Genomic DNA, 12873 nt, shown 5'->3' on the forward strand with positions numbered 1-12873 from the left:
GAGTGTGCAGCCCTGCGTGCTCCTAGCTGTGAGAACCGGCCTGCCACATACCGCACCGGATCTCCTCTAATGTTTGGGAACCAATCGGTGTGGTTTCTAATTGTGTGGTCTCCATATCATGACATTCACATTGGTTTGTTGCTAGCGCATTTCTTTTTTTATGTGCGCATAGAAAGAAATTACTTTTTCATTGCACAGATTTTTTTTTAAAGACACATTGAAGTGCGGTCAGTATGAAAGTACCGTAACAATCACAAGCCTTTTGCCTCATACAATATACAAATGTAGGCGGGCAAATGAGTTAACCGATGCGTGCTGACACCGCTGAATTTGGTCTGGACATCTAGGCATCAGCTCTGGTCATGAAATGGTTAATAGAGAAGGGTCGTTATTAAAGCCGACCTTTACCCCCCTTTCACTAGAAATCACAACAGCATACAGCTCTGCTCGCGGATATGAAGTCATCTGACATTCATTAACCACTTGCTGACCGGGGTGTTTATACCCCCTTCCCATCCAGGCCATTTTTCAGTATTCAGCGCTGCGGTACTTTGACTGACATTTATTCCGTCATGCAGCGCTGTACTGAAATGAATTTTATACCATTTTTTTGGGGGACAGATAGAGCTTTCTTTTGGTGGTATTTAATCACCACTACGGGGTTTTTATTTTTTTTTTACTGTATAATTTTAAAAAAGTACCGAAAATTTTGAAAAAAACCTGTTCTCCCTACGAAACACCTGCTTCACTCCGGTTTCTGTACCGGAGAGTGACACTGAATGCAGGCAGTGATGTAATACACATCACTGCCTGCATTCAGAAGAGGAGATCGTGTACTGAGCTCCGTATGATCTCCGGCCGCAGGGCTGCTGTGCTGGTCCCAGGCTCACACCGGGAACAGTGGAGCCTGGGATCGCCAGCAGCGATAGAGGGGTTGCCTGAGTTCCAGGAAGTAAAGGGAGATGGATTAATCTGTTAGTTAATGGCCACTGTGAGAAGAATGGGGAGGAAAATAAAAAGAAAGTATGCTAAGAATACAAAGCCGGCAATTATCGAGAAGTATGTGTTTGTAGATTCATTACTAAACATTCCTAAAGGTGTCTTCGTTGTCATTTTATAGATCTGGCTAAAGTTCCTCTTTAAGGGCAGCATTGTAGAAGGCAAATTGTACATTTAGACTACTATGTCCTCTCGGCAGACGTCTTTCTCCCAAAAGCTCACACTGTACAGGGCTGGTTCACCAATTGTCCATGTTCCTGATGTAGGGAATTGGGGCTGCAATATACTTCAAGAGGAATATGTTTGGTGAGGGGGGTCAGTCAGGTCCCCCATTTTTCACTATGAGGAAGTCTCCCTGAGGCTCCGCCCCTGAGTACATTGCTTGCCCCTTGTCATTGTGCCTGGAGGGACCATGCCAGAGACATATAGCCCGAGAAGGTAAAAGGAAGACTTTTGCTTAGAGAACACATTGGTTTATATTTAGTCCCAACTGTCCATGGGCCATGAAGCTTTCCTGACATCACTTTGTTTACTGTGGGGTCCGGCGTCCCAGATGGACTCTTCTGGCTTGAAAAGGGATCCACACGCAATGAGTCTGCTTGCAGTAGGAATGGGATGAGTTAATTTTAAAGGGAACATGTGCTTTGATTATGCAGGGGAAAGTAACAGGTTCACTTTAATGGCAGTCCTACCAACAGCAAATACTCTTTGCTCCCTTGCTGTTCTGTTTGGATGCTGGGAACGAAGAAAGTTACCCAGTACAGTATAGGAAACATGGGACTTAGACGCCCTCCTCCTATTTGACCACGCTATTGCTTGATGATTGCCTGCCCAAGCCCACCGCACTGTTGCATGGTGGTGAGTAGAGAGTCCTCGACCCTGTGTAAGTGCTCATTCCTGATAGGAGGCCGCCTTGTCATTCCTGATAGGAGGCCGCCTTGTCATTCCTGATAGGAGGCCGCCTTGTCATTCCTGATAGGAGGCCGCCTTGTCATTCCTGATAGGAGGCCGCCTTGTCATTCCTGATAGGAGGCCGCCTTGTCATTCCTGATAGGAGGCCGCCTTGTCATTCCTGATAGGAGGCCGCCTTGTCATTCCTGATAGGAGGCCGCCTTGTCATTCCTGATAGGAGGCCGCCTTGTCATTCCTGGTAGGAGGCCGCCTTGTCATTCCTGGTAGGGGGCCGCCTTGTCATTCCTGGTAGGGGGCCGCCTTGTCATTCCTGGTAGGGGGCCGCCTTGTCATTCCTGGTAGGGGGCCGCCTTGTCATTCCTGGTAGGGGGCCGCCTTGTCATTCCTGGTAGGGGGCCACCTTGTCATTCCTGAATGGGGGCCACCTTGTCATTCCTGATAGGGGCCCCTCTTCTTATTGCCCTCAACTGCCAGACAGCATGTGAAGATGGATAGAAGCTGAGTGTGTGCAGTGGTTGGGGCGGCCTTGTCATTCCAGATAGGGGGCGGCCTTGTCATCCCAGATAGGGGGGCGGCCTTGCCATTCCAAATAGGGGGCGGCCTTGCCATTCCAAATAGGGGGCGGCCTTGCCATTCCAAATAGGGGGCGGCCTTGCCATTCCAAATAGGGGGCGGCCTTGCCATTCCAAATAGGGGGCGGCCTTGCCATTCCAAATAGGGGGCGGCCTTGCCATTCCAAATAGGGGGCGGCCTTGCCATTCCAAATAGGGGGCGGCCTTGCCATTCCAAATAGGGGGCGGCCTTGCCATTCCAAATAGGGGGCGGCCTTGCCATTCCAAATAGGGGGCGGCCTTGCCATTCCAAATAGGGGGCGGCCTTGCCATTCCAAATAGGGGGCGGCCTTGCCATTCCAAATAGGGGGCGGCCTTGCCATTCCAAATAGGGGGCGGCCTTGCCATTCCAAATAGGGGGCGGCCTTGCCATTCCAAATAGGGGGCGGCCTTGCCATTCCAAATAGGGGGCGGCCTTGCCATTCCAAATAGGGGGCGGCCTTGCCATTCCAAATAGGGGGCGGCCTTGCCATTCCAAATAGGGGGCGGCCTTGCCATTCCAAATAGGGGGCGGCCTTGCCATTCCAAATAGGGGGCGGCCTTGCCATTCCAAATAGGGGGCGGCCTTGCCATTCCAAATAGGGGGCGGCCTTGCCATTCCAAATAGGGGGCGGCCTTGCCATTCCAAATAGGGGGCGGCCTTGCCATTCCAAATAGGGGGCGGCCTTGCCATTCCAAATAGGGGGCGGCCTTGCCATTCCAAATAGGGGGCGGCCTTGCCATTCCAAATAGGGGGCGGCCTTGCCATTCCAAATAGGGGGCGGCCTTGCCATTCCAAATAGGGGGCGGCCTTGCCATTCCAAATAGGGGGCGGCCTTGCCATTCCAAATAGGGGGCGGCCTTGCCATTCCAAATAGGGGGCGGCCTTGCCATTCCAAATAGGGGGCGGCCTTGCCATTCCAAATAGGGGGCGGCCTTGCCATTCCAAATAGGGGGCGGCCTTGCCATTCCAAATAGGGGGCGGCCTTGCCATTCCAAATAGGGGGCGGCCTTGCCATTCCAAATAGGGGGCGGCCTTGCCATTCCAAATAGGGGGCGGCCTTGCCATTCCAAATAGGGGGCGGCCTTGCCATTCCAAATAGGGGGCGGCCTTGCCATTCCAAATAGGGGGCGGCCTTGCCATTCCAAATAGGGGGCGGCCTTGCCATTCCAAATAGGGGGCGGCCTTGCCATTCCAAATAGGGGGCGGCCTTGCCATTCCAAATAGGGGGCGGCCTTGCCATTCCAAATAGGGGGCGGCCTTGCCATTCCAAATAGGGGGCGGCCTTGCCATTCCAAATAGGGGGCGGCCTTGCCATTCCAAATAGGGGGCGGCCTTGCCATTCCAAATAGGGGGCGGCCTTGCCATTCCAAATAGGGGGCGGCCTTGCCATTCCAAATAGGGGGCGGCCTTGCCATTCCAGATAGGGGGCGGCCTTGCCATTCCAGATAGGGGGCCGCCTTGTCATCGCCCTCAACTGCCAGACGGCTTGTGAAGATGGATAGAAGCTGAGTGTATGCAGTGGTTGGGGCCGCCATTAAAGTCAACTTGTCACTTTCCCCTGAATGAGCAAAACAAAGGATCACTTTACCACGTCTGCTATTGTATGTTAATTGAACAGCATCGTTGAGCAAACCTGTGCTGAGAGAGAGATGGAGTCTTCCATTTTCCACCACCTTTTGAAAATGTCTGTGACCTGTCCGTCATGCTGGCCCTCAGAGTCATGGATCTGAAACAAGTGTGCAGCAAGTGACGTCAGAACTCTGACTTGTGTACTTGTCCAAGTCTATTTCTCTATCGCCCATTGAGGGACACAGCTGTGATGAATCCTGAGACGTAGGGTTATCCTGCTGCCTCTAGGAGAATAAAGTCAGCAGCATAACCCTACGTCTCAGGATTCTTCAGAGCTGTGTCCCTCAATGGGGCGATGGAGAAAAGGATTCTACAGAAAGAACAAAATCTTTTATTTAAAAAAAAATGTTAATGGTGTTTTATTGTTTTTTGTGCTTTCCTCTCCCAGTGACAATGTTCCTATTTCTTGTTTGTCACAGGGACAGGAAGTGAGGGGAGCCTGGCCATGAGGGACAGATAAAACAAAAATCACAATGTACAAAATTACAATGAAAATGATTGTGTGAAATGAGACGTCGGCGAGGGATTTCTTTTTGTCTGATACCGTCTCTGTTCCGTTTTCACTGATACAGATTCTGATTTTATTCCTGCCTTACAGATTCCAAGTCGGGTGGCTTCCAGCGGTTTCCCTTCCACCGTTCACCGATGATCACGTTCCCCTCGGAGGGCGGTTTAATGCATGGCTAACCTTTTCAGTGGTTTCACTAGCGCAAAAAAAAAAAAAATCTAAAAAAAAAATACAAATCACAACAGAACCCTGAAATAAAAACGAACCAAACGGAAAATGGAGCTTTACATGCTTTTTACCAAGATAATAATCTGAGCAATTACCAGCTGGCGGGAAACGGAGTTTGTGGAGTGGCGGCACGATAGCCACGCGAGAACTTTGAGCACCCTTGTGCAAGCGTAGACTCTTTGACGCCAAATACAGAATTGCCATCTTTTACTTTTTCAGGGGGCCCTTTTTATTCTGTGCGTAAGAAATGTTTTTTTGTGTGTGTTACGAAAAAACAAAATGACATCTATCAGTGTGCCAGATTTGTCTGCTTCCATAGTGAAAGCAGTTTTGTAGCATGGAAGGTGAGAGCAGTCTGAGCGCCAGTAATTTGACAAAGTGTCCCGGTGTGGATGGGCTTCGTGTTCCCTTTTTTATTTTTTTCCCTCCCTTTTAATATTTTCAATTTTTTTTTCTTTCCTTTTTTGTGCGTTTTTTTTTTTTTTCTTCCCCCTTTTTAAAATTTTAGTTTTCCTTTTTAGTAAAGTACATTTATCATTTCTTTTCATTTTTAATTCCATTTTTTTTTATTGGGGTCGAAAAAAAAAGCATTCCTATGCATAGCTCAGCATTGGCGCTCAGAGTCAAGAAATTTGTTACCTCTATTTTCTACGGGAAAAGAAAAAAAATATATATATACACACTTGCAGAACTTTTTTTTTTTTCTCTCTGTCATTGTTCTGAAAACATATCACTGTTGTAGTATAGGCACCATGAAGCACCATGAATTCCATATTAAGAGTCGCTATCTTGTCCATTTGTAGATTTGCAGCCTAGGATAGTAACGGAGCATTGCATCGCCGCTGTTCTGGAGGCCTCAAGTTTTATCACTGTAGCAAAATGAATTTCTGGAGCGTACAGGACGCGAGCAGATTCAGCGATGACCGAGTGATATGTAGGTATCGGCAGGTGATTGGACACACTGGCCAGAGCTGCGAGGACCCACGTATAACTCCTCCCACACCAGGAAATCCTCAGTTTGTGTTTATGGTGAGAGTCCTTGGTGATGGACGCCTCCTCTCCTGTAGTTGAGTTACATTCATTCCTACACTAGACACGTTTCTCTTCAGTCAGGATTTTGTGGTTGCATTCAGCCACAGAGGCTACTGTGCAACTTCCGAATCAGGACCCCATGGCATCCGCTTTGGGGACTGGACAGAAGACATTGGGCCAGCCTATAATGTCGCTTCGGGCACTGGATCCTACGTTAGGTGCGCGCCTTGGCATGCGCTGCGGTGAATTGAGTTCGCCACTTGGTGCTTTACAGGTCCAGGGCAGTGCCATAGCCACAATGGTGTGACCCCCGTCCCTGAAGACCCACTGTTTAGTGTACCTAGGACACGGTGTTTTTTCCAGAGGGCTACCAATCAGGGTTCAGTCTGACAATGCCACGGCCGTGGCATTCATCTTCCACCAAGGAGGAACCAGATGCTGCCCTGTGCGGGAGGATTAGCCATTCTTATCCAGTGGCCCTTGGTGTTGCATTCCTTGGTAAAGGCCTTTATTCTGGGTATCTCCTGTAGCTCCTCCTAGATGCCCTCCAGCGTCACCATGGGACCTCAATATGGTTCTTTTGTGTCTCCGGGAATCTCCCTGTGAACCTAATTTGAGGTATCTCTCCTTTTTTGCTGAAGGTGGTGTCGTCCTTCCAGCTTAATGAGGACATTGTTTTGCCTTCCATTTGTCTGGCTCTGAAACTCCTCAAGGAGGTGGCTCTCCACTGTTTTGGATGTGGTTAGGACTGTCCGAGTTTCTTTTGGTTACAGTTTCCTTGCAACAATCGGATTCTTTGTCCTTCCTGAAGGACCTCGCAGGGGGCTCCCTGCTTCTCACTTCACCATTTCTGGATGGATTAGATAGGTCATCATGCATGCTTACGCTGTCAACGGTAAGACTCTGGCTTTCCCTATGAGGGTTCATTCCACTAGATTGGTCAGAGCCTCTTGGGCTTTTAGGCATCTTTGTTGCAGATTTGTAAAGCTTCCACCTGCTCTTCTGTTCACACGTTCTCCAAGTTCTACCAAGTGGACGTTTGTGCCTCTGCTGATGCAAGTTTTGGCCATAAGGTGCTCCAAGCTGCTAAGTGGAATGTCCCCCCTTGTTTTTCTGTTATGAGCCTGTTGGCGGTTGTTTTGTCCATCCCTTTAGTGCATTGCTTGTGCATGTCCTATTTGTCTCCGAGTCTGCCTGTGTCCTGTACTGTGCGATCAAGAAAATCAGGTTTTGACTTATCGGTACTGCACAGGACACGGCACCCTCCTCTCTCGTGTCCTCCATTGCATGTTAAAATACTGAGGATTTCCTGGAGTGGAAGAGGTTGTGCGAGGGCCCCCATAGCTCTGGCCAGTGCCCAGTCACCTGATGGTACCTGCATATTACACCGTCATTTCTGAATCGGTCTGTATTTTGTACTGTATTCCAAGAAACTAGTTTTACCGGCGAGTCAAAAATCCTATTTTTTGAAGGCCACTTCAGTGTTCGTAGAGTTGACATAAACTTGTACCCATGTGCGCCCTTCATGTACAATGATCAGCGGCACCCTCGTCCGAGGTGTTGGCTCATAAGATGGGGTTGCCCACGGGAAGGATGTTTTGCAATATTTCCGAAATGTCTAAATTTTGTGATGGGTGGGTGTGGCTAACGGGAGGTGGGAGGGGAAGGGGCGGGTTTCAAATGTTCGATGTGGTCTTTTGGTTGTGTTTTTAAAAGGGTTGTCTTCCTTCTGTAGCCTTCACAGCGATCCTTTATATGGTACAGGAGTGTGTTAGGTGGGTATTTACAGTACTAGGTAGGGCTTTTGTGTTCTTGTTGTAAGGGAGTTTTACTGACTATTTCTTAAAAAAAAAAATGTGAGGCTTGTCCCGGAAGGAGTTGTCCTTGTATGCTAGTATAACCTGTAAGACTTTTTTTTTGCGCATGTCCCATGTTTTTTCCGTACGATTCTCTTCACAGCGTGCTTTTCTTTTTTCTTTGTAAATATCTGTGAACGTCCTGTTAACTGACCGACTTTTTTTAACCACTGTACACAAGGTCTTTGCGTTGTCTATTCCAGCCGAGGGGCGCGTTCATTCCCTCGTTTTCTTTTGCCATAAAATGACCGAATGTTTTCCTGGGATCGGGAGAAGTTCCTGTACATTGATACTTATTGCTCCAACAACAATTTGTATCACTACTGTATTTGTGTACTTTACAAATTGTGTAAATAATAAATTCGTAACTTCTACGTTGTCCGTGTCAATGTTTTTTTGTGCATCCCTGATGGCTTGACGGTAAAAGTGGGTTTTGCAATTTTGAAGGATGTTTTGTTTTTAGTTTTCTAATTGAAGGCCTCCCCAAGGCTGTTGCTGTAGGTTTTCAGTACACCTCTGTAATACGTACACATTGCGTTATCCCTGCTGCACAGCACATAAAAAAAATACCTGGTGGTCTGCCAAAAATCAAGTGTGCTCCTAAAGTTTGGGCTGACAATAGAGTCCCTCTGCTGAATTGTAATGTCTTCCTTTATATTGAAGAGCGCTGCGCAAACTGTTGGCGCTATATACATCCTGTGTAATAACTGAAATTCCAATTCCAAGCAGCGTTGTCGGCCCTGCCTGCTGCACTTAAACTCTGCCTGTCCCCCACTTCATCCCACTATCTTTCCCAACAAGACAGTTCTTCTGCCTCGTCTCCCAAGAGCCTGCCCCAATACTGCGTATAGGAAAAGGAGATGTAGTTCTGAGGTTGTACTTGCATCAGTAGGAACCTTCCACCCAGCAGATGCCCCAGAAGGAGTTCTACAAGTCTGGTGATGTCACAAACTAATAAAGCGGTCTCTTTGACGCACAGGGCGGAGGTATTTGGAGACGTGGGTTTTGCAGGAAGTTGACACAGGCCAAAAACAATGGCTGTCTACCCACCATAATCTCACCCCTACACTTCCGGTTTTTTGCCAGTGTCCAAGGAGGTCGGATGTTTTCTCAGTTAAAAACGTTCTATTTTTCTCTTCTCGTCATTCTCTGTACTTTGCAGATGTTCTCTTCAGTTCTGATTTCGGTAAGCTGCTTGAGCTGGCCTCTACACAGCAGCTATCGGAATCGGCTGATCATCGGCACCGCCTTGGAGGATGTATCTGGACAACACAAGACTAAAGTTGGCAGGGCTTGCCTGAAATGTGACCTTCAGACACTGGGCTCTCTTTGGGGTGCTCGCCAGACACCCTGTGTACTGGTTTGTACTCAAATCGCTGTACAGATCCAGGGCTGTGACTCGACCTCTGGTGTGTTTCAGTCCGTGACTGCTTCCTCTGGAGTAACATCCACGTGAGGGGGACTTAGACCCATGTCAACCCCAACGTGCTGTTCAGTTTTCAGCTGATCTACCTGAGCCTTCAGAACAGACTGGGCCATTGGTTGCAGTGACCATCTCCGATTGATTTTGACTTTGAGGCACCACAATCTCCTACCGTCGCCTCATAATTACAAGAGGTAATTCCGCCCCTTATTTTATGTAGGAAGCACTACCCTGCATTTGGACCATCAGCCTGCTGTCTCCAGCCTGGTTTCTTTCGTAGCCCCAACAACTGCAAAGACCTTTCCTGGTGACCATTGTCAAAATGGTGGGAAATCCGAAAGATTACAGGACCAGAAGGTGAGAGCAAATATCTTGGGGTGGACACCTGTTCCTGCGTTTATTGCCCAAGAGGATTACCCCTTGGTTCTTGTGTCTTTAGAACAGGAAGTGACAGGAAATCTCCCCAGATAATGCAGGTAAGGGTTCTGATACGTCTTACTTTATCCAAACATGAAATACAGTTTTAGCTTTAGATATGTCATTGTCTTCAACAGAATGTTAAGCAATAGAAGGCTACCATATAGTAAGCAATGGCTGATTCTGATACTCTATGGTACTATCTCATTGGTTACTATTACAATGCATAGCTTAGCTTCTGGTGCTTTGCTTTTTGTGTAATTTAAAGGTCTATTAAAAGATTTAGATTTAAAGGTCAGAAGTTCTTGTAAGAGTTGTTTATGGGTTCTTATTAGAACAATGTGACCGTTCAGGTTGGATAGCATGTTCCAATTTGGTGTGTTCACTTTTTCCTAGTGGCTTGAGCACCAACTAGTAAAGAATATGGGCGTCTAGCTTTTAGAAACATATCAGTCCCTAAAGTTTATGTAAACAGCCACTTAAATGCCATTTAATCTTTAACATGTCATATTCCTAAAGGGTCATTCACACTGGAATCGGCCGGCACTTACAGCTCCGTGCGGCATGCACGGCCGTATCGGGCAGCTCCAGGCAAGGACAGGTGCTGTGTGTGTTTTAATACGCAGCCCCCGTCCTTCTCTATGGGACTATGTGGCCGCTCACCCGCCCTAATAGTAATAAACTGTAAAGTCCCTTGAGAGGCCACCACCTAACATTGGAGGACAAAATATTGAACCACAGGAGGCGTAGGGGCTTCTTTTCTGTTAGAGCGGTAACATTGTGGAACTCTTCCACAAGCAGTGGTATTGAATCCAAAAGCATTTAGATACCTTCCCCAGAGACCATAACGTACAGGTACTCTTACTGACTGGAACACACACTCCTATTAACGCTCGCAAAGGTTGAACTCGATGGACTTGCGTCTTTATTCAAGTTTAAATGCCATGTAACTATGTCACGTTCAGTATTCATAGAAATTTATCTGGTGATCCTGACCAAAAGGTCCATGTTCAGGGACTTCCTGTTAGATGACAACCCTCTGTCCCTGTTTCCAACCCTTTGACAGTGTCCCTTTCAACACACACTAACATAGACTGTAGGTAAGTTGCTGGTCATGGGATCAAATACCAGGGGCCTGAACAAGTGATCTGAAAAGGGGCTTATAGGATGGGGGCTTTCAGACATTGTCACCTTTGGACAAATATCTAGACTGATTCTGTTCCACCCACTATATGTTTTGTGTTCCCATTCTAAACATTTTTAAAATGTATTTTTCTTGCAGTTTAGCCTTTTTTCTTTGAAAAAGGCGTTTGTGCAGATTCCAGGCTCCTCCGAGCAGTTTACAGTGAAAGTAGAATGTCAAACCGAGGATCAGACTGAGCTTCCTCTCATTGACATACAATGCTTCTAGGTGACTAGCCCTTTGTTAGAACAGTGTTCATATCTAGTTTACAACCGATAATGAGATCTGTCAGTGTGCACAGGGTTAATTAGAGTAAACATAACTTCCCTCAGCCCCCTCAACATTACATAGGGGGAATCGCTACAAATGTAAGCAGCAATTTAATTTTTTTTTAGGTGAAATGAGAATGAGAACATGTCAGAAATATAAAGTGGAAATACATTTTAAGGCCTCAGTTACATGGGCAGTGAGGGGGTGGTAAATTAAGTGACCTCATCGCTAGGTGTCTATGCAATGCAGACTGATTGTGGCTGGTGGGAGGAGCCGGCTTCTGAAAACAGGAAGCTGTGATACTGCCCAGAAATGATTATGAGCCTCCATGATTGAAAGGAATGGGCCAGGGTCTGTGGTGTTTGGGAGGAAAGATGTAGATCATGCTGGATGTCCTCCAGCCAGGGAATGAGGCCGGCCGAATCTGACTTGCTGTTACCTTCAGGGCTTGTTCACATCATAAACAGTGCGTTCCAGAGTGGTCAGCTGCTGGAACGCACTGTATCGCATCCGGATGTGGCACATCAGTGTCTGTATTCCGGTTCAGTGCGATCTGAAAGAAGTGTTTGCACTGGACCGGAACGCAGGTACTGATGTGCCACGTGTTCTGGTGCGGGTGATCGCAGATGGGGGGGAAGGGGTTACTGCGGTGCATTGACGTCAATGCGCATCCACTCCCCCTCCTAGCCCTGAATGTAGAAAGCCAGCCAGGATGCAATACAGTGCTTTCCAGCAGCTGACCGCTCTGAAACGCACTGTTTATGGTGTGCGGTGATAGCAGAGGAAGCCATTTGAGTCCAGGAGAGGAGCCGGTACAACCGTGCAAGACTGGGACCAGAACATCAATACTCTCCGAAGTCCTGACCTCACTGGAGGCTTTCCTGTTAAAGAGGAAGGCGTGGGGAAGAAATTCCGTCTCTTGTTTTGTAGCTTCACCAGTTTGGAATTCTTTTGGTTAATGATTGGGTTGCTTTGATCATGTTGATTGTAAGCCCTCAGGGGCAGGACCCTCCTTACCATCTTATCTTGAATTGTATTGTAACTGTAATGTCTTCCTTATATAGTAAAGCGCTTCGCAAACTGTTGGCGCTACATAAATCCTGTATAATAATAATATTTTGAATGTTTTTGGGCCCCACCCCCCTGTGATGAAATACATTTGCTATGATTACTATTTTAATAGTCAAAGTGCTATCCTCTATTTCTGGAATTGGGTCATCGTGGCCCCTGGAAGATTATTCCACTCAGTTTGGCTCGCTGTCATTGTGACGTGTCGGATCCAGTGGCAGAGTGCTGGAGCCGCCCTGTGTGTCTGTATACATAAACACGTCTGTCACTTGGTTTATCACGTGTTGTCACGCATGAACGTCTGCAAGGTTGTTGTACTCTGTAATTCTGGCCAATGTTTACATGAAAACACAGGAAGTGAGACGTGTGCTGTTTACATTCTGCAATCTAAAAGTATCGTAAACATGATGACGATCTGCTGTTACTAGAGTTTGCAGCATGTAAAACGCTCATTCTCATCCATTGAGCTACTTGGATATTTGGACTGTTGGGTGCCTATTGAATTCCCATTGGTTTACCACAGAAGAGCTGAGGGACTGCGCGCTGATGTTATACGCTGTGCTCTCTTTCCTGACGGTCAGCATCATCCCGCTGCTTCTCCTGCTTTGCAGAGCCAAGTGGAACTCGGACCTTTCATCTATTCTTGCTGCCCGCCTATAGTGGCTTGGTACCCTCCGGCTATGAGGGGGTTGAGCAGTGGTGTCAGAAGGGGGGTGCGGCCCACACCCGGGTGACAGCATTGGAGGGGTGACAC

At 47.5% G+C, this 12873-nt stretch overlaps 1 protein-coding gene across 4 annotated transcripts in view; it reads left to right on the forward strand.

The window, feature by feature from the left end:
* CSNK1D (casein kinase 1 delta) overlaps window positions 1-4903 on the forward strand; it is a 39262-nt gene extending 34359 nt beyond the window's left edge. For 3 of the 4 annotated variants that reach the window (XM_018561790.1, XM_018561793.1, XM_018561792.1), the window contains one exon: window positions 4733-4903. In XM_018561790.1, the coding sequence (XP_018417292.1) occupies window positions 4733-4783 (51 nt within the window). In that variant the 3' untranslated portion in view covers window positions 4784-4903. The remainder of the gene's footprint in view (window positions 1-4732) is intronic. The other variant, XM_018561791.1, reaches the window with a different exon arrangement.
* Window positions 4904-12873: the final 7970 nt, after the last annotated feature.

The sequence above is a fragment of the Nanorana parkeri genome, unplaced genomic scaffold (assembly GCF_000935625.1).
Source record: "Nanorana parkeri isolate BGI_ZX_2015 unplaced genomic scaffold, ASM93562v1 scaffold544, whole genome shotgun sequence".
NCBI classification, from domain to species: Eukaryota; Metazoa; Chordata; class Amphibia; order Anura; family Dicroglossidae; genus Nanorana; species Nanorana parkeri.